A 27,006-nucleotide genomic window follows, 5' to 3' on the forward strand; every position below is an offset into this window, starting at 1 on the left:
ACCTTGTCACTACTAAACTCCACACTGCCCACAGTGCCGTTTGGGAGGGAATGGGCTCATGTTCCCTGGACTTCATCATTATTTACTTAGCCTTCACTTTCCACAATGAACTGCTTAGAACCTCCAGAAGCCTCTAGTGAGGTCTTGAGAACTCAAGCTGGAGGAAGAAAACAAACTTCTTCCTCCTCCTTACTTACTCATACTGATGGTCAGCACTTTTTTTCAGCTCTAGACACTGAAACTAAATCAAAGTAGTAAAACAGAAAAAAAAAAAAAAAGAAGTTTCCCTCTCATGTCAAGTAAATTTTTGGTTTAGAAAGTGAAACCTTGATATCGAGATGAAGGATGATTCACAAAGAGATTCTACTATACACCACAGGAAGAGTTAATATTAAAAAGACTGACACCACCAACGTTGGTGACGATGTAGAACAACACAATCTCTCATACAATGCTGGTGTATTTAATTTATTAATAACAGTATTCATTTAAATGGCACAATCATTTTGGAAAAAAGACTAGCATTTAAAAACTAAACTTTTATTTAAAGATTTATTTATTTATTTGAGAGAGAGCCAGGGCCGGGGGGTGGGGAAAGAGAGAATCCCCAGCAGACTCCTGCTGAGCAAGGAGCCCGACACGGGGCTCAATCCCATGACCCTGACATCATGACCTGGGCCAAAATCAAGAGCTGGATGCTCAACCCACTGTGCCACCCAGGCGCCCCCCAAAATTAAACTATTTGACCCAGCAATTCCACACCTAAGAATTTACCAAAGAAAAATGAAAATGTATGCCTACAAAAGGTTGTACAAAAATATTCATAGTAACTTTATTAATATTAACTCTAAACTGGAAATGGCTCCCACCAATGGGAAAACAGATAACAGAACTGTGACATATAACACGTATCATTCAACAATAAAAGAGAAAAAAACTAAGGATATATGCAACAAGATAAATGAATCTCAAAAACCTTATGCTGAGTAAAAGAATTGTACCACAAAAGAGTACATATGATTGCATTTATACAAAATTTCAGAACAGTTAAAACTAATCTGTAGTAGAAAGTCAGAAGAGTAGTAACCTTTGAAGGTGGGAGAGGGAATTGAGTGAGAAAGGGCACAGAAAACTTTCCAGGGTGATGGTAATATACTACATCTTTTTTTTTTTTTTAAGATTTTATTTATTTATTTGACAGAGAGAGAGCACAAGTAGACAGAGTGGCAGGCAGATGGAGAGGGAGAAACAGGCTCTCCGCTGAGCAGGGAGTCGGATGCGGGGCTCGATCCCAAGACCCCAGGATCACGACCCAAGCCAAAGGCAGCCGCCCAACGGACTGAGCCACCCAGGTGCCCAGGTAATATACTACATCTTGATAGGCTCGGGTTACATAATTGTATGCATTTGTCAAAGTTTATGATTTGTGCATTTTATTTTATGTAAATATTTTCTCAAAAGAAAAAAACTATAATGAAACACTGAACTCTACTTCTTTATATGCATACTTAAGTATTTAGAGGGAAATATGTTAAAGCCTGCAATTCAGTTTGAAAAGTATCAAGAAAAATTAAAATGGAATGACGGCTGGATAGATGGGTCAATCTGTGCTAAAGCAAGTAAAATAAAATATTCATGGTAGAATCTAGTTGGTGGGAAAATGAGTATTGAGCATAGAATTCTCTGACCCTGCTTTATGTTGGAAGATTTTTCACAATAAAATATTAGGAAAAAAGTAAAGAATGTTGGGAAACCACATGCCTACCAAGGGCTTAAAGAACAGAAAAAGTATTTTCCACATTAGGGAACATCTAGGCCTACTTCTTGCTCTGGGTTTTACAAGAGACTATGCTGAAGATTAAAATTTTCAAATAGAAATATGGTCAGTTATATAAAACTGCAACTTGATAAATGTTTTGCTCACAGATATCCTAACAAAACTTATTTTTACTGTTCCTATGATGGACTGGTTTTTTTCACGGCTTTAAATGTTGCAGCTGTGTTACTTGTCATGACATTTTCCTGAGACAGAGCTGAGATAAATTTAAGGATCAAAGAGCTCCAAGTGATTTTATAGATATTATCTTATTTCTCCTTGAAGTAGTTCTAAAAGACTCTAGTTGAGCAAGCACTATTATGTCCATTTTACAGACAGAGAAAACAGGACAGAGAAATTAAGGGATTTATTTAAGGTCATAGGACACAAATGGCACCTATAATAATAATATACTGAAAGCTTACTGTGTCAATTTTACTATTATCCTCTTATTTAATCTGCACATAAGCTTTCATTTTATAGAGCAGGAAACCAAGGCTTACAGAAAACAAATAGGTTGGCCAAAGTGACAAAGCCCATCATCCTAACTTCCATCTAATTAGCTAATGGGTTCTGAACATTTTTTCTATTATGACATATAGGATAGATGTTCACATTCCTGTGGACATAACTAAAGTTATGCATAATTTTGCCAGGTACTGGTAATTCTACTGCTTCTCTTTTTCTCCAGAAAGCACACTGGAATGCAAGTAAGAGTGATATAGAAATAACCTTGAATCTCTACCAATTTATATTTTACAAAAAGCAAATTATTTACAAATTTTAGTATTTCAAGTAAAATGAGAAACAAATTACTTTGCAGTATTAAGACTGAGAATCTGCAATAGTCTGAATCTTCTAAGACTTTTCCTTGTATAGTATATCATGTTCCAGGAGACTGACCATCTTAAGAGCAAGGTGTGATACAAATCTTGTAGCCTAAACTGCCCTCTCCAATTGCTTCTGAAGACCTATTTCAAACGTGATCATGCACCAGATGTCTCTAGCATTTAGCATGAATGCTACGGAGAATGCAGCCCCATATTTTAATGAAGGCCAAGGTTACTCAGCTCTAAAAGATGTCTAAGTAGAAGATAAAGTAGCACAACCTTCAATAATACAGCCAAGTCATATCCCCTTCCTCCTTTTTTCCCCTCCCCTCTCACAACCCTGAGTTCTGTAGAAACTTTGCAATACTTCGCCTTTTTCTCTAATACCCAGCTATATCAGCAGCACTACAGGTGTTAAAAACTTAACCCTTACTGTGATATTAGGAGATGGGGCCTTTGGGAGGTGATAAGATCATGAGGGCAGAGACCTCATGAATGAGGTAAGTGCTCTTATAAAAGAGACCCCAGAGAGCTCTCCAGACTCTTCTGCCCTTGAGGACACAGCAAGAAGACAGCCATCACCAGACATCTTATCTTGGACTTCCTATCCTCTACCAGAACTATGAAAAATAACCTTCTGTTTGTTTATAAGCCCCCCCATCTACGGTATTTTGTTATAGCAGCCACAACAGACTAAGACAGGAGATATCTATTCTCATTCTCAGAAATGATTTACAATGAAGAGACTTAGCCTGAAAATATTCCTCAGTCTGAGAGCCAGCTGACAAACTTAGTTGCTGTTTGTTCTTTATCACATTGTTTCTCTATTCTAGTTCCTTCTTCGTGGTCCCTACTAATTTTTTTAAGTCCATGATTAACCAAAGGCTCTACATAAATGTATCTCATTTGAGGAAAAAAAATTAATTTTGATTTCAAGACGCAGAGGTGATGACTTTACAAATTCAATTCTTACTTTATGAAAAAAATAAAGCAATTCTTTAAAGACCAAGCTATGTTGTATTTAGATATGATTTAATGTGCAATCTTTCATAAATAAATCTATATGTAACTTGAAACAATTTCTATAATATCTTGAACTTTTAAAAGAAAGCAAACAAAAACAATACAAATATATCAGAATATAATTTTCAAAATGTGCATACCTAGTTGGCAGTTAAGACTTCTTTAAGCTACTCTTTCTTAAGAAACTACTATGTTCTGTGCAAAGGGCTTCATATGTATTGTCTCATTTAATCTGCACACTGAGTATTCTTTTTTTTAAAATTTTTTAAAAAGACTTTATTTATTTATTTATTTGACAGAGAGAGAGAGCACGCAAGAGAACTCAAGCAGGGGGAATGGTAGAAGGAGAGGGAGAAGCAGGCTCCCTGCCGAGCAAGGAGCCCAATGTGGTACTTAATCCCAGGATCCTGGGATCATGCCCTGAGCCGAAGGCAGACACTTAACCAAATGAGCCACCCAGGCGCCTATCTTTCTTTTTTTTTTTAAAGAGATAAGGATATAGTGGTTTATGGAGGTGAAAGTATTTGCTTAGAGCCTTCTTTTCAGCAGGTCACCCTAATTAGGATTGTCTGATTTCCACAAGAAGGTCTATCTGATTGCAGAGCTCAACTCTTTCTAGTATACCACACAACATATTACAGAGTAGGATCTGTAATGTCCCTATGGCCTAAAATGCCCAATGTTGGGGCGCCTGGGTGGCTCAGTTGGTTAAGCGTCTGCCTTTGGCTTGGGTCATGATCCCGGGGTCCTGGGACGAGCCCTGCATCAGGCTCCCTGCTCAGTGGGGAGTCTGCTCCTCCCTCTGCTCCTCCCCCTGCTCATGCTCTCTCTCACTTTCTCTCTCTCTCAAAAAAATAAATAAACTTTTAAAAAAATGTCCACGGTCACTCAACCTCTTGCTGTCTTCTTGTGATCCATCCCATCCTGACTGGACACCTGGCTGTGCATTCAGATCAGAAGAGACCATAAAAGTGAAAGTACATTATAAAAAGCCTGGCCCTTGCCTAGGTCTCTAGATAAGTTCATCTCTCTCTCTCTCCCTTTTTCCCCCTAAAGTCTAGTCTAACTAGGTTTACCAGTACCACTTCATGCAATCACTGAAGACAGAGTCAGAGAACCCAACTGGTTATAGAACTATGAGGGACATAAAAAATTATTCAATCCAACTCTCTCTTTTTACAAATAAGGAAACTCAAGTCAAGAGATGCCAACTTGCCAGGGTCACACTGCTAGCTGATGCAGCCATATCTATAATCAGATCTCTGACTCTATGTTATCTACAATATAAGGAGTTTCCATCTGAGGGGACATTTAAGATTTCTTTAATAATGTTTTTAAAATTATAAAGTAACTTCATAGTGAGAAAAGTACTAAAACTCCAGGAAAGTATAAAATGAAGAGTAGAAGCCCCTTCTCTCCTTCTACTTTCTAATCTTATTTCACTCCCTGGGAGTAACCAGCATTAAATTTCTTGTGTGTTTGTCCCGAATTTTTCTATATATGTATATGTACATATATGTGTGAAGTAATTTAAATATGGAACTCCAAAAATTATTCTTTCATCTCAGGCTGATGTTTTCCTCTGTATCATGTAGTCAACAGTCATATTATTAATAATATGCATAAGCAATATTACAACATGTCCCTAAGTTGTAAAGCCTTAAGTTTGATATTCTCCTTAGGTACAGCTCACCTGTTTTCCAGATCCGGCATGCTTAGGTTTCTAGCAGCAAAGCACATTTTGAGAGGGATGACCTTCCTGTCCTTGGTGCTGTTCTGGTGTTTTGGAGAACCAGAGTCCTCACTGCCACTAAAGCTTGGTGACTGAGGAGATGCACCTTCCCATGGTAGATCTGATACTAATGATGGCTTCTTGATATATGGTGTTACTTCTCGGATGAACTTGACTACGAACAAAAATCAAAGAAGAAGGTTACTGTTTTTGCTTCCTATGAAAAAAGACAACTGAAATACATACATACATGTAATATCTGCCAGGAAGTGAAAAAAGACACTAAGTTAAAGAGCCAGAACACAGAATCTTAGGATTGGAGGTATTTTAAGGCTACCTAATCCAAATGAAATACCACTGTATTCTAAAAAGTTTAACTTCTGCGCTTTTGCATGTATTTTTCCTTCTGCTTAGGACTCCTCTCTCTCTATCTGCCTGGTCAACTCTACTTCAGAGTCACCTCCTCAGCAACCTTTCCTGTTAACTCTCCTGGGTATTACCATTACACCGCTGTAACAACCTCTTAGCACCCTGGGTTGTAATCCTTTGCTAAAATTCCATTCACCTGCTGGGTCTGAGTTCTTCGAGGGCAGAAATTATGATGTATTCAGTCTTAGTATCCAACACCTAGGACAGTGTGTGCTCAATACATGTTTGCAGAAATGAGTAAAGAAACAAATGGGGGTGCCTGGGTGGCTCATTTGGTTAAGCATCTGACTTCGGCTCAGGCCATGATTTCAGTGTCCTGGAATGGATCCCTGCATTGGGCTCTGTGCTCAGGAGGGAGCCTGCTTCTCCCTCTGCCCCTTCCCCTGCTCGTGCTTTCGCTCTCTCAAATAAATAAATATCTTTAAAAAATAAAATTTAAAAAATTCCCCAAGATGTGAAAAAGAAAGAAACCAATGAACAATTAAATACTTGAATTACTTCCATAGTTGACCGGCCATGAGTGAATCTCCTGGGAACAGAATCAGTATCTCCTGAGACAGGGCCCCTTAGCTTTAGACAACTCAACTTTCAGAAGATTCTTGAAACGTCCACCCACTGGTTTGCAGTCTCCTGAAGCATACAGAAAAAAACTCAACCTCTTTCACATGAAAACATTTCAACTATCTAAAAACTGAGATTATTTCTCTCTCTCTTCTCCCAACTAAGCTAAATATCTCTAGTTCAATTCAATTCAGCTCAACCAATATTTTTAGCTACCTACCAACTGCCAGGAATTGGGCTACCCACTAAAAATACGGCAACAAATGAAGAAGCGTGGACCCTGCCCAATTTAGTAAGGGAGACAGCTTTATAAACAGATCATTAAACAAATACAAAAATAAAGTGTATTCAAGGTAAGGTATTTTGATTAATGGTAGTTCCAAATTAAAACATAGCTTTTACTATATGACAAACTTTTTTCTTTTTAAGTTCAATTGTAAGACCCATGAAATACTTCTTTGACCTCAGTCATGACTGGCAACTGCTGTCATTTGAGGCATGGTGTTCTTGTTTCAAAAAACAGATAAACCGAGGATTATTAAAATTTCAAGTGGCATTAAAAATGTAAATAGTTGAATGCAGAATGTAGTCATCATTACCTCTGCTATCATGATATATTATATCAGTATTCTACTTCCCTCTCAAATTCTTTTTTTTTTTTAAAGATTTTATTTATTTATTTGACAGAGAGAAAGAGCACAAGCAGGGGGAGCAGCAGGCAGAGGGAGAGGGAGGAGCAGGCTCCCCGCGGAGCAGGGAGCCCAGTGTGGGGCTCGATCCCAGGAACCCATGATCACAACCTAAGCCAAAGGCAGATGCTTAACCGACTGAGCCGCCCAGGTGCCTCTCACTCTCAAATTCTACTGTGTAGGTCATTAGAGTAGTATCATAGGAATTGAAAAACTAGAAAGATATAATTATTATCAATGCTTATCAATATCATAATAGTATTAATATTCTACAGCACTGGAAGCTTTACACGCCGGGGTGCCTGGGTGGCTCACTTAAGCCAATTAATCGATTAATTGGCTAAGTCTTGATTTCTGCTCAGGTCACGATGTTTAACCAATTGAGCCACCCAGGTGCCCCGAAAGGATTTTATAATAAAACATCCAGATTTCTTTCTCTTTCTTTTTTTTTTTTGTTTTTTTTTTTGTTGGATAGGTTCTATTATTAATAAGTTGGGAAATATTTTGCAAATTTACTCCCCATGAGTCATATTTACAGGATATTTTTGTTGAAACAGGAGCTATGTGCAGATTAAACTGTTTTCCCAAAACTTCTTCTTCCTCTCCAGGCAATGGTTTATTATCGATGAATATTATTTCCTGCAAGTGTTTATCTTGGATTTTCTTGTTCCTCTTCATCAGGTCATCATCTCTGTAATCTTCTTGGTGGCTCTGGTTTGAGAATTCTTCCTCTAAGCACCAAGGCTCCTCTCCTTGCTCCAACTTGAAGATTACTGCTGGTTTGAAAATGCAGTTCCCCACTGAGACTAGGTTGTTGTAGTTCTCCAGCATCACATCTCTATACAGGGTCCTCTGAATAGGACCCATTTGCTGCCACTCCTTTTGGGTGAATTCCACAGTCACGTCCTTGAATGACACTGATGCCTGAGATGTGTTCATTTTCTGCTGTTGTTGGGAGACTACAGAGAACTGTGACAGATAAGCTTCTGCAAGCTGGTCCAGTTTCCACTGTCACACAGTCTGTGATAGCTTCTGGATGTGGTGACATCACGAAGTCTGGCTCTTTCTGGACAAGGTAAATAAGAACTGCTTCTGGTGGAGCAAATTAGGACCCACTCCTTTCTGGGTTCTTCTGCATGTTCTGAAGCTGTGGTGAGGGTGGTTCCTGTTAGATGAGCTCTTCTTCCAGGTGGGACTCCTGTCCCCAGGGCTCCTCTCTTCCCTGTCACACAAGAGCTACTTTGTTCCAGACGTTGAGACTTAGGCCTGAGGGCAAATGGGCCCTCTTTTTTTTTTTTTTTTTAAGATTTTATTTATTTATTTGACAGAGAGAGGGAACACAAGCAGGGGGAGTGGGAGAGGGAGAAGGCTTCCCGCGGAGCAGGGAGCCCTACGCGGGGCTAGATCCCAGGACCCTGGGATCATGACCTGAGCCAAAGGCAGACACTTAACCGACTGAGCCACCCAGGTGCCCCAAAACATCTAGATTTCTAGCAGCCCAATTCCCATCCCTGGAGGCAACCATTATATGGTCTTCCAGACATATGCTAGATATGCTAAGCATATGTAAAAATAAACACACACATGTACATATGTATTCATACATACACTTCACATAATGGTAGTATATAATGCTTATTGCTCTGAACCTTGCTTTTTTTACTTAATAATATTGATATAGTTTTTTATAAGCCCAGCATTCTGCAGCTCATTCTATAGCATGATGAGGTTATAGACCTTTTGCCTCAGATGTACCTGGTTCAAATACCAACTGTGTTTTCTACCTCAGAGTTACTTGACTGTTGTGAGGTCCTCATCTATAAAATAGAAGTAACACTAAACAAGTAAAAGTAAAAGTTTCAATAATCTCTACACCCAATGTCACGACGCATGCCAGGTGTCCAACATGTCTTTCTTTTCCTTCCCTAAACTAAACAGTTAGAAAAGTTAAAAAATTTTAATAGCAATTAGTAGAAACGAGGTGAAATTATTTTCTTATAAGTTATTAAACAAGATCTGCTGAAATTAAGCATAATCCTAGAAAATATAAAATATTTTTTAAAATCCTAGAAAATATAATAATGCTAATGTCAGAATTTAGATATAGTTTATGTGTGTTTGTATATGTGTATGTGTGTTTTCTATGCAGTTATAATACATGCATTTCTAGGTGGAGAAGGTAAAAGCTAGCTGCCTCAGGTCACCAAGGAGATTTTTTCATCCCAGAAAAATAAGCAAGAGTGCAGCCAGTATATCCCTGGAACGGCTGACTCAGGCATTTCAATACATGCTTTAGTTCTGTGCTTTCAAGAGAGGATTAGATCACAAGAACTTCAGCAGAAATTCCTAAGTTTCCAGTCATGGCCAATGGCAGAGACTTGCTTTGTGAACATTTAAGGCAGTATACCAAGTATTGGGCTACCAATCAGAGGAAATTAAAGGCATTCTAAATGACTACTCGTGAATACTATAGTAGCGTAAAAGGACCCTTCATGATCTACTCAGAAGTTCACTCAGTCACACAGTAGCATCACTGAACTGATGACTGCACATATATTAAGACAGACACACATACACAGCCTATTTCATGGCCTTATGAAAAAGAGCAGCAGTTTCACTTGAATTGATGTCAATGACGTCCATAGGCCAATCTAACTGGCCATCCATAATGGCTGAAGAACTGTGAATAGACATCTGTTTGTAATTTACCTGAGATTTGGGAGAGGTGGAAAGTTAACAGTGTTCTGTTTTAGTCCTATAATTAGACCTCTCCAGTTACCACAGTACTCTCACCTGGATACCTGGTTGGATTAGTAAAGACTCTACACCCCTACATGGCATTCAGTTTGACTCAGAACCCATAATATATTTCAGAATTATTTCATTTTTCCTGATAGTTGAAGATTATTCTCAAAATGTTTAATGAAACACTGATGTTTGCACTGTTTTAGGTGCTTAGATGTTGAAGTTAATTTCCTTTCTTCTATGTACTGATCACTCTTATTGAAAATGATACAGTTGGGACGCCTGGGTGGCTCAGTCAGGTAAGCGGCTGCCTTTGGCCCAGGTCATGATCCCAGGGTCCTGGGATCGAGTCCCACATCAGGCTCCTTGCTCAGCAGAAAACCTGCTTCTCCCTCTCTCTCCCTCTGCTTGTGCTCTCTCTGTCAAATAAATAAAATCTTAAAAAAAAAAAAAATGAGTCTTCCCCTCACCCTAAGAGCATCACTATAACCCCTTTTCATGAGAGTGACAAAAACATATACATGTACTGTTCACACATGTGGAAAGATGTCTGGAAGGATTTTCATCAAAATATCAATAGTGCTTATATGTAGGTGTAGGATCGCCTTCTTTTCTTTATACAGTTCTATATATTTGAAATTCTTATGAGTCCATATAACTTATACCCCCCCTGAAAAACTTAAGAAATGAAGAAAACTTATTCTGAAACCTTGCTCAAACTTTTTTAAAAAAGATTTTACTTACTTATTTGAGAGAGAATGAGAAAGAGAGAGCATGAGGGGGGTAGGATCAGAGGGAGAAACAGACTTCCCGCTGAGTGGGAAGCCCGATGCGGGACTCGATCCCGGGACTCCAGGATCATGACCTGAGCCGAAGGCCATCGCTCAACCAACTGAGCCACCCAGGCACCCATTTTTCAAACTTTAAAAATGGAACCACCTTAAACTGAAATCTTGTTGAGCCTTCAAAAACTATAATGCACTGGATGGGATCCAAGATCCAACTGATTCTTACTGAATTCCATACTCTAATGAACAGGTTTATAGGAGGTCCATGTATTTTAATGAGGTACCCTGTGATCCTGGTTTGGGGCATTAGGCAGCATCTGATTTTGAGCTGAATGTCTTTTTATGTGGCTTTTAAAAGATACTTCATAGTGTAAACATAACTTAGGGCTGTAAACACAAGTATTCTAGCAAATCAATCCCCTCCCCTCCCAAATATCGACCCTTCATATAATCATTATTTTCTTCTTTATCTCTAACACTTATCTTTTTCTTACCTAATCTGGTGGCCTATACTATGAGCTTAAGTGAAACTAATGGTCAGACAATGTGGGAGAATGGTGCCATTATTTTCCCCAGCTTTTGCAAACAAATTTGTCTCTGGGTTATCCTGATTGTGAAAGAGCTGGCTTGTCATTTCACTCACAAATGAATTATGGTGACATCACTGTTAAAGTATTCTCCCACGAGGTTTCTCCTCAACCTCATCCCAAGCTCCTCCTCCATCAGGAATCCGATAGATGGTCACCAGAAACATTAGGGAGGAATTACTTTACTTTCAGTAAAAAGCCTTTCACATTCTCAACTTGCAGGTGTCTTTCAGCTCAAGTATCCTGTCATTTGGGGTTTAAGGAAACTGCACAGTCTAGGGATTGTCAACATAAACCCTGAATGTATTCAGAGTGATTATGGTTTCACTATACCTTTCCTTTTTTTTTTTAAGATTTATTTATTTATTTGAAAGAGAGCACGCGCATGCACATTCTCGGAGGGGAGGAACAGAGGGAGCATCTAAGCAGACTGTGTGCCAAGCACGGAGCCTGAGGCGGGGCTTGATCCCAAGACCACAATCCAAGTGGAAACCAAGTAGGGTGCCCAACCGACTCTGCCACTCAGGTGTCCCTATACCTTTCCATTTTACAGTAACATTGCATATTCACTAATTTACTGAGCTCCTGGTACATGCCAGAACTGTTTTAGAAACTTAGAATAATAAATCCACAAACAAAGAATGCAAAAAAAAGAGATAAATGTGATTAGTAAGTAAATTATATTCTGGAGAAACAAAACTTACGGTCACATAAAAGCCTATATGTAAATGTTTTTAGCAGCTCTATTTGTAAGTGCCCAAACTGGAAACAACCCAAAATTCCTTCAGTGGGTGACTGAATAAATTGTAGTACAGCCACAGAATAGAATACTACTTGGTGATTAAGAAGTAATGAACTACTGATACACTGAGCAACTTAGAGGAATCTCAAAGGCATTATGTTGAGTAAAAGCCAGTGGTGAAAGGTTACATACTACATGATCTCATTATTGAAAAGACAAAAATATATGATTAAGAGCAGATCAGTGGTTGCCAGGGTTAGGAATGGGGAAGATGTGATTCATTCTTTGGAGCATGGAACTGTCCTGTATCAGAATTGTGGTGATGGTCATAATAATTTGTACATGTGTTAAAACTCACAGAACTGTACGCCATTAGAGGGGAAAAAGGGCAATTTTACTGCATGATAATTAAAAGATAAGAAAAAAATAAGTAGCCACTGGGTGGCTCAGTCATTAGGTGTCTGCCTTCGGCTCAGGTCATGATCCCAGGATCTTGGGATCGAGCCCCACATCAGGCTCTCTGCTCAGTGGGGAGCCTGCTTCTCCCTCTCCCACTCCCCCTGCTTGTGTTCCCTCTCTAACTGTGTCTCTCTCTGTCAAATAAATAAATAAAATCTTTTAAAAAAAAAAGAAAAAATAAGTAAATTATATAATAGGTTATAAGATGTTAAGTGTTAGGGGAAAAAAACAGTAGGGGAAGGCAGATCAGGAGTACCACAGGGGGGTCAATTTGCAATTTTAAATAAGGTGGTTAAGGTAACCCTCATTAAGAAGATGTTTGAACAAAGACTTAAATTAGGAGGTGGAGGATCAGTCATGTGGATATCTGGGAGAAGCGTTACAGACAGGGAGAAGAGTGTTAAAGCAGTAAGGAAAGCCAGTGTGCCTAGCACAGGGTAATCGAGGGAGAAAGAGTAGAATATGGGGGCACAGAGATAATGGGGGTAGGAGGCCGATAATGTTGGGACTTTGAGGTCATTGTAAGGACTTTTGGCTTTTACTCTGAAGTGGTAAGACATAGAGAGGTTTTAAGCAGAGAAGTGACATGATCTAACTTGTATTTTAATCATTTTCCCTACTATATGGAAAATAGAGTGAAAGAGGGCAAAGGTAAAAAGTAGGAAGACCAATTATTAGAAGTGAAAGATTACGATAGTGAGACCAGGGTGGCAGGAATGGAGGTTGGTGAGAAGTGGTGAGATTCTCTACTAAAGGTAGACCTACTTAGATATTCTGACAGATAGAAATGGGGGGGGGGTGAGAAAAAGGGAGAAACTGAGGATGATTTTGAGATCTTTGCCCTAAACAACCAGAAGGATGGAGATGACATCAAGAGGTTTAGGAAGAAAGATCAGTAAGTTGAGACCTATGTTAAACAACCAAATCTAGCTGGCAGCCAGATACATGAGTCTGCAGTTTAGGAGACAGGTCTTAACTGGAGCTATAAATTTGGGAGGAATTGGTGTATGGCTGACATTTAAAGCCATGAAACTGGAAAAGATCACTGTATCAGTCAGAGTCCCAGCAGCAAATGAATGCACAGGATTAATAAAGAGACAATTTATAAAGGTGTGGGCAAGATGTTAGGGAAACTACAAGGGAAAACAGAGTGTGATATCCTGTTTACACACCTAGGCCTAAAGGGACCAGGAGAGGAAGTGGTTGGTTACCAGACCCAGGGGAGTCCTGTAGGGGACTGACTCAAGAGGAGCAGTGACCTTCAGTCAATTCAGCCAGTTTGGAGCCAAGGGGATAAATGCTCCAATTTCACTTTCCTCCTTCTTTCCCTCCAGTGTCCTGTTTGGACTCTACATTGGCCAAACTCTACAAAAGCCAAAGGTCAAAGAAGCTTGTTGATGTAATTCCTGCAGGTCAGCCTCCTGGGAAAGAAAGCAGGTAGAGAAGGAAGAGTGAACCTACAGGGGCAAATGGAAGACTACCAGCACGATCACCAAGGGAGTGAGTATAGATGAGGAAGACGACATTCTACTGTTAAAGGGCTGGAGAGAAGAGAAAGAAAAGCAAAAGAGACAGGTGACTTACAAGACACAAGTACTCCACAGAAATACTGACCTAAAATAGTACCAAGTTGCCCAAACTTTAAAAGCCATGCTTTGATCTTACTAATTCCCAGCTTGATTCCTTCCTCTCTTTACCACATTTTGGGAAAAAAAAGAAAAAAGTTTATGCTTGCTGTTTTTATTTTCTCCTTTTGCTCCTTAACCTCTTCTGAATAAAACTGCATTCTGAAGAGTCACTAATGTTTTCTTACTCACCCAATCTAAATTTCTCAGTCCTTATTCTTGCCCATTCCAACATCTGACAGTACACTCTATCAACTGTTTTTTATCCCTTTCTGTCCTTTTATTTTCTAATGCCTTGTTTTTCCTCCTATATCTACAATGTAGCTGCTCCCCAAGGCTCCAATTTTTGCACTTTCTTCTCACTTTCCTCTAGTCCCCCTCAACTTTCCATGCTAGATCCCTTCCACTTAGGTGCTGTCCCAATCCTTCAAAACCACCATATCCAACTGTCAACTAGTCTTCGTTATCCCTAATCCTCTCGTGCATTGTTTTCATTGTTAGCATTAGCATCAACATCTTTCTAGCCAATCAGTATCTAAACCAGTAGTATAGAAAGTACAGCATAAAGCCCAATAATCTGTATTTTATTTTGGATTAAAGACTTAAGCGTGATGGGACGCCTGGGTGGCTCAGTCTGTTAAGCATCTGCCTTCGGCTCAGGTCATGATTCCAGGGTCCTGGGATCGAGTCCCGCATTGGGCTCCCTGCTCCATGGGAAGCCTGCTTCTCCCTCTCCCACTCCCCCTGCTTTGTTCCCTCTCTCGTTATCTCTCTCTCTCTGTCAAAATAAATAAAATCTTAAAAAAAAAAAAAAAAAAAGACCTAAGTGTGAGACCTGAAACTACAAAACTCCTAGAAGAGAACATAAGCAGTAATTTCTTTGACATCAACCACAGCAACATTTTTCTAGCTGTCTCCTAGGGCAAGGGAAACAAAACCAAAAATAAACTATTGAGATTACACCAAAATAAAAAGTTTTTTGCACAGTGAAGGAAACAATCAACAAAATGAAAAGGCAACCTACTGAATGGGAGAAGATATTTTCAATTGATACATCTGATAAAGCGTTAACATCTGAAATATATAAAGAATTTACAAAATTCAACACCAAAAACCACTTCCCCCAAATAATCCAATTAAAAATAGGCAGGGGACCTGAACAGACATTTTTCCAAAGAGGATATACAGATGGCCAAAAGACACATGAAAAGATGCTCAACATCACTAATCATCAGGAAAATGCAAACCAAAACCACAATGACATAACAACTTACACCCATCAGAATAGCTAGAATCAAAAAGACAAGAAATAACAAATGTTAGTAAGGATGTGGAGAAAAATGAACCCTTATGTACTACTGGAGGTAACGTAAATTAGTACAGCTACTGTGGAAAATAGTATGGATGTTCCTCAAAAAATTAAAAATAGAATTACCATATGATCCAATAATTCCACTACTGAGTATTTACCCAAAGAAAACTAAATCCCAAAAAACACTAATTTGAAAAGATAGATGCACCCCCATGTTTAGCGCAGCATTATTTACAATAGAAAATGGAAGCGGGCGCCTGGGTGGCTCAGTCATTGGGCGTCTGCCTTCAGCTCAGGTCATGATCCCAGGGTCCTGCGATCGAGCCCCACATAGGGCTCCCCGCTCCATGGGAAGCCTGCTTCTCTCTCCCCCACTCCCCCTGCTTGTGTTCCCTCTCTTGCTGTGTCTCTCTCTGTTAAATGAATAAAATCTTAAAAAAAAAGAAAAGAAAATGGAAGCAATCCAAATGTCAACTGATAGATGAATGGATAAAGAAAATGTGAGATCTATCTATTTATCTATCTATCTATCTGTCTATAGATAGATAGATATATCTATAATGGAGTATTATTCAGCCACACACAAAAAAGGATGAGATCTTGCCATTTGGGACAACATAGATGGACCTAGAGGGTATTATGCTAAGTGAAGTAAGTCAGACAGAGAAAGACAAATACCGTATGATTTCACTTATATGTGGAATCTAAAACAACAAAACAAATGAATAAATAAACAAAAAGCAGAATCAGACCTATAAATACTGAGAACAAACTGATGGTTGCCAGAGGGGAGGGGGATGGGGGAGGGGCAAAATGGGTGAAGGGGAGTTATGGAGGGCTTCCAACTATGGAAGGAACATCGTTTTGTGTGTTTGGTTTTTTTTTTTTTTTTTTTTTTTTTTTTTTTTTTAAAGATTTTATTTATTTATGTATTAGAGAGCGAGAGAGAGAGAAACAGCATGAGAGGGGAGAAGGTCAGAGGGAGAAGCAGACCCCCTGCTGAGCAAGGAGCCCGATATGGGACTCGATCCCGGGACTCCAGGATCATGACCCGAGCTGAAGGCAGTCGCTTAACCAACTGAGCCACCCAGGCGCCCTGGTTTTTTTTTTTTTTTTAAGATTTTATTTATTTATTTGAGATAGAGAGAGAATGAGAGAGAGCACATGAGAGGGGGGAGGGTCAGAGGGAGAAGCAGACCCCCTGCCGAGAAGGGAGACCGATGCGGGACTCGATCCAGGGACTCCAGGATCATGACCTGAGCCGAAGGCAGCCGCTTAACCGACTGAGCCACCCAGGCGCCCCTGTTTGGTTTTTTTTTAAGATTTTATTTATTTATTTATGAGAGAGAGAGTGCGCACACAGCAGGGAGAGCAGCAGGCAAAGGGAGAAGCAGGCTCCCTGCTGAGCAAGGAACCGGATGCAGGACTTGATCCCAGGACCCTGGGATCATGACCCAAGCCTAGGGAAGATGCTCAACTGACTGATTCACCCAGGCAACCCTACTTTTTTTCTCTTTAAAAACAGAAAATCCATGTCTCTTTATACTTTCTTTGTCTGAAGACATAGGAGGAGTGATTTGTGAGGTTGTGTCAGTGAGGAATTACATGATGATCACCTGAACCTCAGATCTAATACAAATTTGAGTTACACTTCTTCGGATTCGCTGTACCATCATTTCCAAAGTCATACTCATTTTACCATTATTGCCTTATCATTTAACCCTGTGAAGTTAGCTCATTTGTCCATGCCAGTCACCAGGAGGAAAATATTCCCAATAAAGAACCCAAGCATGTCCTCAGAAGCAGTACATGTGCTTATAATATGTGATTTCAGTATTTTCTGGTTAAAAAAAAAATAACTGTAGTTTATATTGGTTCTGAGATTTTCAATTCATTTCATTACTCATCTTTCCTTCTCCATTTTATTTTTTTTAAAGATTTTATTTATTTATTCATAAGAGACAGAGAGAGAGGCAGAGGGAGAAGCAGGCTCCCCGCCCGATGTGGGACTCGATCCCAGGACCTTGGGATCATGATCTGAGCCGAAGGCAGACGCTTAACAATCTGAGCCACCCAGGCGCCCTCCTTCTCCATTTTAACCCAAGGCCTTAAACCCAATGGGCAATAAAAGTTGACCTATCTTTTTCAAGGATTTCAAATTACTATTGGAATGACAAGGAGAACTCAAGTTTCTTCTGGAACCTCTGAGCTGCAGTGGAATGAGTCCAAATAAGCCAGAAATAAAGTAGCTCTGAAATTGTGTCCAGCCGTTAAAATTTCAGGATTTTTAAATTATGGCCTTTTATAATAAATTTATGCAAACTGGCAAGAAAAGATACATTTTTTAGGCTTCAATCAAATTCTAACATGGATATCTATTACTTTTATACAAAAGTATTAGCTTTCACACTTATATATAAGCATAGAACAAAAAGCTAGATTGAAATAATTTGGGTTTTTGAATTGTTTACTATATAATTTCTCCTTGGTAGTTTTCTCTAACTACTAATCTTACATGGTAAAACTAGTTGTGGGTCATTTATAAAGTAAATATTTAAGTGAATTTAAAAAGTGATTTTCTTTGGAATGTTTCCTCAAGCTAGAAAATAGTATGCAAGCTTTTCAACTTTTTATAAAAAACAAGTTTTAGGGGCACCTGGGTGGCTGAGTCGTTAAGTGTCTGCCTTCGGCTCAGGTCATGATCCCAGGGTCCTGGATCGAGCCCTGCATCAGGCTCCCTGCTCAGCAGGAGGCCTGCTTCTCCCTCTCCCACTCCCTCTGCTTGTGTTCCCTCTCTCACTGTGTCTCTGTCAAATAAATGAATAAATAAATAAATCTTTAAAAAAATAAGTTTCAAACAACTTAGGCTTGCATCTTTAAATGTTTTTGTAAGGAAGATAGCTACCAGCAAACTTCCCTGTGGAAAGTGCCATAAAGTATCTGTGTTTAAAATCCTTTATATAACTAATCCAAAACCTGGGAGACACTGTATCTGAAAAATTACTTCAAATTACATATTTTTCTTTTCCTTTTGGTATTAAGATTTATGTTTACTTTCTATGGTGTATCTCTGTTGTTATAAGTCATTTCCACTTTTAGTACTTCTCCCTCCCCTAATTAAAAAAAAAGTATTGCTTTATGTGAAACAACATTCCAATCTGTTTCAGACCCTTCTGCTTGCATACAAAGCAGAGAAGACTGCTGACAACAGTAGAAAAGTCTTGACCACCTATAGGATTAGAAAAAATAGAAAGATAGGACTTCATTTAATTTTATTTCCATTGAAACAGAGGCAATGAGAAAGGCAATTTGTGTAAGAAGAAACAGGCTGGTTAGGAATAATTTATATTGCTTCTTAGTCTCCTGCTGAAATATTAAAGTAGAGGCTAGGTTTTTTTAGGAAAAAAATGAACCCTACCATATTTTTTAAAATACCATAAAATGACTCATACACTATAAAACTAAGGGCCAAACTAAGGGTATCAGAGTTGCTAAGTGCCAAAAGCAAGTTCTCAGTTTTATATTTAAAAAATTATATATATATATATATTCAGTATGTCCATAAAGGGAGCAAGAAACTACGCCAATCAGTTAATAGCAGTTACATCTGCATTGCAATTATAGGGATTTCTATTTTTGTTTCTTTTTTTTTTTTTTTAAGATTTTATTTATTTATTTGACAGAGACAGAGATAGCAAGAGCAGAAACACAAGCAGGGGGAGTGGGAGAGGGAGAAGCAGGCTTCCCGCCGAGCAGGGAGCCCGACGCGGGGCTCGATCCCAGGACCCTGGGATCATGACCTGAGCCGAAGGCAGACGCTGAACCACTGAGCCACCCAGGCGTCCCAGGATTTCTATTTTTGAAGTTAACTGTTCCTATAATGTTTGACCTTCTTATAATAAGCATGTGTTCTATAATAAATAATATTAAAGTTAACTTTTAAATACATGCTATCAGTTAATAAAAATGGATTAGAAAAGTAATTTCAGACATAGATTCAATAGCAGAAACAAGACAACAATGGGGGAAAGTCACTATTTAATAAACGCTGAAAAAAATGGAGTATCAGTATGGAATTATCTTAGATCCACAGCTCACACCCTAGAATGCATTTGCATTAACCTACAATTGATGCCCTTTGGATCATCTTTGTAAAATCATTAAAGTATAAAAGCAGAGCAATACACTTTAAAGTCAAATACTCTCCATTCAAGTCTTTTTATTACATTTGCTTTTTGGAAGGTTTGAAGCACATAATTAACCTCTGGGCCTCGGTTTCCTCATTTATAAAACAAAAAAGACTAACCCCCCAAGGGCTGTTGTGGGTATTAAATGAGATAATGTATGAAAGGTACCTGGGCCAGGGCTTGAGCATTGTAGGTACTGAATATTAGTGTGTATGTGTGTGTGTGTACAATTAATATAATATACTTAGGTGGGAGTATAGTTTAGTGGACGGAGTCTAAGATTTTAGTTTAAATTGACCAGATGTGAATTTCAGTTCTGTCATTTATAAACTTTGTGACTTGGACAAATAATTTCACTTCTCAATTTCAATTTCTAATCCATAAAACTCTAATATTAACCCTAATGCCAATTTTACTGAAAACTGAGCGGATTAAATAAGATTAACTAATAAAATAAAAGTAAATTGTTTGAGAGCCTGCCTGGAAGGTAGTAGGCATTGAACAAAAATGAGCTACAGAATGGGATTATTATGCAACTTTAATACTAATTCTTTTTCATCTTTTAAAAAAGATTTTATTTATTTATTTGACACAGCGAGACAGAGCGACAGCACAAGCAGGGGGAGCTGCAAAGGAAGAGGGAGAAGCAGGCTCCGCACTGAGCAGGGAGTCTGACATGGGGTTCAATCCCAGGACCCTGGGATCATGACCTGAGCCAAAGACAGACGCTTAACCAACAGAGCCACCCAAGTGTCCCAAAATTCATATATTTTTCTAGTACATACACAATCGTTCTGTGACCCTGGCTTGACATTACATTTCCTTTTAACCTTTTAGAGCAACTTGTACCCCACTCTACATGGCATCACTATAACAATATGCATGCTTAGTTATTGCACAAACGAATTTTACACATTAGTCAAAATTTGGCAGTACATTGATAGTGTTCATAGCAGTGATCACTAACACACAGAAGATGCACTAATAAATACTGGTTAGATGATGTATGAAAAATTCTGTCAAAAATACAGATATAGAGCACCTGGGTGGCTCAGTTGGTTAAGCGACTGCCTTCGGCTCAGGTCATGATCCTGGAGTCCCGGGATCGAGTCCCGCATCGGGCTCCCTGCTCGGCAGGGGGTCTGCTTCTCCCTCTGACCCTTCCCCCTCTCATGCTCTCTCTATCTCATTCTCTCCCAAATGAATAAATAAAAAATCTTAAAAAAAAAAAAACATATATTTTTGTAGTCCTAATTTCCCTGTCCTGTTGAATCATGACAAATATTTATGGCTTGGGTAAGAAAATCCAGTTAAAAATTGTTGCTAATGGTGGGGCATGCCTGGCTGGTTCAGTCAGTGGAGGATATGACTCTTAATCTCAGAGTTGTGAGTCTAAGACCCATGTTGGGTGTAGAGACTACTTAAAAATAAAATCTTTAAAAAAAATTGTTGCTAATAGCTACAGATTAAGGCTTTTGTAAATATTTGAATAAAGGATCTTTGCTCAACATTGTTATATGCCTTTTGAATATGTGGGACATGGTCACTCCCTGTGTATACTGAAAGTTATCACATAAATTCTGTATGTATGATCTTAGTTGAGGTTCTTCTCAGCTAAATTTGCTACTAAAACTAATCTGCCACTAGAACAAAATTCTCCTTAATAAACTATTGCCAATTTTTTTTAAAGATTTTATTTATTTATTTGAGAGAGAGAGAATGAGAGACAGAGAGCATGAGAGGGAGGAGGGTCAGAGGGAGAAGCAGACTCCCTGCCGAGGAGGAAGCCCGATGCGGGACTCGATCCCGGGACTCCAGGATCATGACCTGAGCTGAAGGCAGTCGCTTAACCAACTGAGCCACCCAGGCGCCCAAACTATTACCAATTTAAACACATGGCTTATGGGCGCACAATTAGCTTTTGCAGTGTCATAAAAAATTAATCCTATTGTGAGAGGTCAATAATGGATTAAAACATTCCTCCATCAGTAAAGAAAATCCTTGCTTCAATAAACTCAGTAAGCTTTTATTTATTCCTAACATTAATGATAAGAATTTTTTTCATCTTAAAAACCATGTTTACCCCTTTTCATCAACAAAGAACTGTCTCTTATGTATAAAACATGTAGGATATTCAAAATGTCTGATATACAGATTTTGTCCTCACATTGTTTAGTTGAAAAGAGAAAATATGTACCCCTCAAAAGAGCAATTAATAAAGTAGAAATTATAAAAAACAAAACATGATAAATGCTATAAGGGAAATACAAATAAAATGTTACATATAATTGGATGTTACAAAAACAAATAAAATGAAATAACGGAAAAATACTTAATAAAAATACTAATAAAGTAACATTTTCCTACTAGACCAAAAAAAAAAAAATTCTAGCTGTTGAAGCTCAAGGAAATCCTTGTCCATATTTTTGTTGCTAAGTGGATGTGTCCTGGACTAGCTGGACACACCGGATGGTTTGTTTAGATCAGCACCTAAGTGATAACTATAGACGGAAACACAATATTAACCAAGCACAATAGCTGTGTTGGAGGGGTCAGCAAGCACTCCATCCTGCACATCCAGTCAGAGTTACCACTGGGGAAGGAGAATGCCATCCAAGTTTCCATATCTTTAAAGACTTTGTAATTTTTTTTATCGTATAAAAGAACTGCTATTCGTAACTGCCAAGCTTTTGTTGTCATTAGGGATTTTCTGACCAAATTGGCAGAATTAACTGAGTTCAGGAAGAGGAGAAAAGACGAAGACGTGTTCATGTTCTTTTCCTCATTCTTATGTAACTAAGCTAAGGAGTCAGTTGTAGTAGACTGAGAATTGTTAGACTTAGAAATCAGCTGGTGGGGCGCCTGGGTGGCTCAGTCGTTAAGCGTCTGCCTTCGGCTCAGGTCATGATCCCAGGGTCCTGGGATCAAGCCCCGCATCGGGCTCCCTGCTCGGCGGGAAGCCTGCTTCTCCCTCTCCCACTCCCCCTGCTTATGTTCCCTCTCTCACTGTGTCTCTGTCAAATAAAATAAAATAAATAAAATAAAATAAAAAATAAATAAAATCTTAAAAAAAAAAAAAAAAGAAATCAGCTGGTGAGGGGCGCCTGGGAGGCTCAGTCGTTAATAGTCTGCCTTCCGCTCAGGTCATGATCCCAGGGTCCTGGGATCGAGCCCCACATCAGGCTCCCTGCTCGGCGGGAAGCCTGCTTCTCCCTCTCTCACTCCCCCTGCTTGTGTTCCAGCTCTCACTGTGTCTATCTCTGTCAAATAAATAAATAAAATCTTAAAAAAAAAAAAAAAAAGAAAGAAATCAGCTGGTGAATGCTGTGCTATATAGTGCAAATACATTCCTCAATCCACATCAAACAACTGTATTCACTGATAATTTATTGTTTTAATTAAAAGGTAATGAAGACAAAAGTTGGAACATTTGAGCCTCAAAATAAATAATAGTGGCATGGAATTATAACCTATAAAGTAAATATCCCTGAGTCCCTACTGATATAAATAAATAATTGAATAAATAAATAAATTGAATAAATAAATAGGAGTGGGACAGCTCTTATTGAACAATTCCTATTAACAAGTGTCAAAGGAATGAGAGAAATTGAAAATCATCATTAGACCACTACAGTAATAATTGTTGCAGGCAAGGCCCACTGATGAATGTTAAAATTAGTGAAAAGTTTAAAGAGTAACAGGTGAAAGTTTAAAGAGTAACAGGATATTTCCAGTCTCAATTAATTAATTAATTAATATTTATTAATTACAAAGGGAAAAACAGTAATGTTATGTGAAGAAATCCAACAGAAGTCAAAATTTATAATACTGGTATTGAGACATATTGATGTCATGCACCCAACGCTCCCACAGACCATGAAAGGGAAGCATCACTTCTCTGGCATTCTTGCTAACAACACATAAACAGTCTATTCATGATAAAGCAAGAGACAAATCCAAATTGATGGACATTTTACAAAATGATTCAAATGATTCGAAAATGAATACCACATAGGGTTAGTTAACAAATCTATCACCTCACATTATTACAATTTTTTTGTGGAGAGAAAAATCTAAGATCTACTCTCTTAGCAACTTTAAAGTATGTAATACAGTATTGTTAACTACAGTTACCATGCTAAATAACAGATCCCCAGAACTCATTCACCTTATAATTGGAAGTGTGTAGCCTTTGACCAACATCTTCCCATTCCCCCCACTTACTTCCACTTCATTCTTAATGAGCCAGAGTAAATTTGAGGTGTGAGAATAATGATGAAACTGAAAAATACCATCATTCTAGAGGTATCTGTATATAATTCCAAAACTCCATTGAGGTAATATTATAGAGCAGCTTTGGACATGTGAGGGTTTGCCCTTGCAATTGACAGTCAATCTGCATTATTATTAGCTTCCTATAATCAGTAAGAGTGTTTATCTTGAGATTATATTCATCTTTACGCATGCTAAACCCTCCACTCTCTCTCTCGGAGATTATTCCAGGAAAGGAGAAAGATTCACCAATGTAGTAAGTACACATGAATTACAGACGTATGCTCAATATAGCTGAAATAAATTACCATATTTAGAAATTAATGAAATAGCTATAAATTTCAAGTGTGTTATGTTTGGCCTCCTACATAAACATACACTCTCACAGACGCACGCACACATTCATCCAGAGTGTCCTGGGGACAAACACTAATCTAAAAATAAATAACTTAGAAAATTTTAGGGCTAGAAGACACCTTAGTGATAATTCAGTCCAACCTGTTCATTTTTAAAGCTATGAAACTGAAACCCTAAGAAAAAAAGAGGCTCAAAGACATAATAAAACTTCTTCCAAGTCACAGTCTGTGGCAAAGCCATGGCTAAAAACCCATGTCATCTTTTCCTGAGTACATCCTCAACTTTCAGTTTGGTTTTTTAGATAGTGTAGAATTGTAACTGGCTGGCTAACAATCCTGCAGAAGGATACATTTTATTACTACTACTTTACCTTAACATATTTTAAAAACCCAGGCCAGAGTCCTTTGACCTTGTAATTCACCTTTCCTATCAGAGATCAATATTTAACTCACTAGGGCCCCTCCTCTGAAAGCAAATGCTGCCTTCTCAGCCATCAGAAGCAGTCAAAGCCACTGTCCCCTTCCTTGTCACGGCCATGGCAGCAGCGACTGGCACGGGGAGAGGGTGGTTAGACGAGTGGTGCAGTAGCCCTAGCCAAGCTAAAACTAAATGAAAAGCATGATTTAAGTCAAATAAATAAAATCTATAAATAAAATCTTTAAAAAAAAAAAGAAAGAAAAGCATGATTTAAGAATACAACTTGTCACTTATTATTATTATTTTTTTTTTAAGTAGGCTCCATGCCCAGTGTGGGGCTTGAATTCATGACCCTGTGACCAAGAGTCACATGTTCTACCTACGGAGCCAGCCAGGCACCCAAGAATATAATTGTTCAAAAGAAAGTTATTACTTTTTGGAATATATCATGCTTCAATGTCCATCCCTTCAGAACTGGTGATAATCACACAAGTGTCTCAATTCCATTTCTTTAGATTTCAGTTTCTTTGTAGGGAAAGCCTATCCTTAGGGGGTTATTGTGAAGATTAAATGAATTAAAGTATGGAACAGGATTTTAGAAATTGTAGAAGCCATACCAATTTGAGATACTACTGTTATTACCTAGTGCAGACTTTGACAATCATTTCACCAGGTTCAGAAATTAGCATGGTACATGGCAAAAAGCAGGTTCTCAGTAAGTGTTTATTAAATGAATTAAGTGTACAAACCTGGCTAAGACCTCCTCCCAAGGGTATTATCATATAGCATAATGGATTACATGTGGTGGGAATTCAGAAATAGACCATTGTGCCTTTCTGAGTCTGATCTATACACGCCACACAACTACTGGGAGGGCTAATGAGATAAAGCTCACAAAGGAGACCAGGGCTCTGGGAAAAAAGGTCCTCTCAGTACCATCGTTCTTGAATGTATAAGCCTGTCACACAAAGGACACAGAGCAAAATAAAGCTGAAAATTCAAGCAGTAACATAGCCCCTTAACAGTGGAGAAAATTGTTGGAATTATTCTTAAACTTGGATTATTCTGCTGAAATGTTCAGTGAGTGAATAAAATGTTTTGATATTATACATACCATCCTTCATAAATGCCTCAGTGCTCTAATTTTACAATTATGTTTTTATTTTCTGTTGGTGGAAATCCCAACAGTAGAAAAGTGTGAAATAAATACTATCTCAGCAACAATGCAAAGAGGATGCCTGGAATGAGTAGGAAAGCATACACATATGAACCATAATGGTTCTTCAGTAGGAGATGCCTCCCTTTTTTATGTGGGTTAAAAATAAGAACTGGAAGAACACAAAAATACTAATTCAAAGGGATACATGCACCCTGATGTCTATAGCAGCGATGCAGCCACATTATGGAAACAGCCCATGTATACATTGATCGATGAATGGATAAAGAAGATGTGTGAGATACACACACACACACACACACACACACAATATACACAATGGAATATTGCTCAGCCATAAACAAGAATGAAATCTTGCCTTTTATAATGACATGGATGGAGCTAGAGAGTATTGTGCTAAGTCAAATACGTCAGTCAGAGAAAGACAAATACCACATGATTTCACTCATATGTAGAATTTAAGAAACAAAACAAATGAGCAAAGGGAAAAGGGGGGAGGACAAACAAAGAAAGAGACTCTTAACTATAAGAGAACAAACTGATGGTTACCAGAGAAAGATGGGGTGGGGATGGGTGAAATAGGTGATGGGGATTTGTTGTGCTGAGCTCTGAGTGATGTATGGAATTACTGAATTGCTATATTGTACACTTGAAACTATATAAACACTGTATGTTAACTGGAAGTTAAATAAAAACTAAAAAAAAAATAATAAAACTGGAAATCTCTGAAAACTCATATGTCGGGCTCCCCAGCCTCATGCAAAAATAGAAATGCCCAGTTATTTTTCTCTTGTCTTCTTTCTCAGTCATCCATACTCTCCCCAAGAGACAATGTGATTCCTTGTTCTCACATAAAATAATTCTCACTCTGCAAGAACTTATGTACTTCATACATCCAAAACTGTGGCAAGATATTGAACTCCTAAGACCCTCAAGTCATGAAACCCCATTCTAATATGAACACAGCATGTTTTAATTTATATTATTGGTAAATAATTCTTATTAAAGGCTAAAATAGATGTTTTTTAGAATTCTATTTGTGCTGAAGACACAACACACTGAACAAAAATCCTAAGTATTTTTTATAGTATAACTTATTGGAATAAGGAAGAAAAACAACAAGTGCAGAAGTAAGAACATAAGAGAAAATAGGTGTAAAGCTCTCATGGTGTTGGACAGTCATTTTCCCATTGAATAAGCACTTACAGATCAAACCTATTCGAGGCAAAATACTGGGAAACATAAGCTGAATAGAACA

At 38.3% G+C, this 27,006-nt stretch overlaps 2 protein-coding genes across 3 annotated transcripts in view; both read right to left on the reverse strand.

Annotated features, from left to right (window-relative positions):
* The window catches only part of SNTB2 (syntrophin beta 2), a 110,743-nt gene that overhangs the window by 58,238 nt on the left and 25,499 nt on the right, over positions 1-27,006 (reverse strand). For both annotated transcript variants that reach the window (XR_010408143.1, XM_045890836.3), the window contains exon 2: positions 5,363-5,576. Coding sequence is in view for 1 of the 2 variants with exons in the window: in XM_045890836.3 (XP_045746792.1) it covers positions 5,363-5,576 (214 nt within the window). In the remaining variant the exon portion in view is untranslated. The remainder of the gene's footprint in view (positions 1-5,362; positions 5,577-27,006) is intronic.
* On the reverse strand, positions 5,595-10,983 carry LOC123855949 (zinc finger protein 510-like). Its single transcript, XM_054511275.2, has one exon. The coding sequence runs from the start codon at positions 8,017-8,019 to the stop codon at positions 7,453-7,455; it is 567 nt and encodes a 188-aa protein (XP_054367250.1). The 5' UTR covers positions 8,020-10,983; the 3' UTR covers positions 5,595-7,452.

Source organism: Mirounga angustirostris, unplaced genomic scaffold, assembly GCF_029215605.1.
Source record: "Mirounga angustirostris isolate CCGP_5_RB_7025 unplaced genomic scaffold, mMirAng1.0.hap1 SCAF_16, whole genome shotgun sequence".
NCBI lineage: Eukaryota > Metazoa > Chordata > Mammalia > Carnivora > Phocidae > Mirounga > Mirounga angustirostris.

Coding starts and splice junctions, on each gene's coding strand:
- LOC123855949 (XM_054511275.2), bottom strand. CDS start 8,019: ATGAACACATCTCAGGCATCAGTGTCATTCAAGGACGTGACTGTGGAA.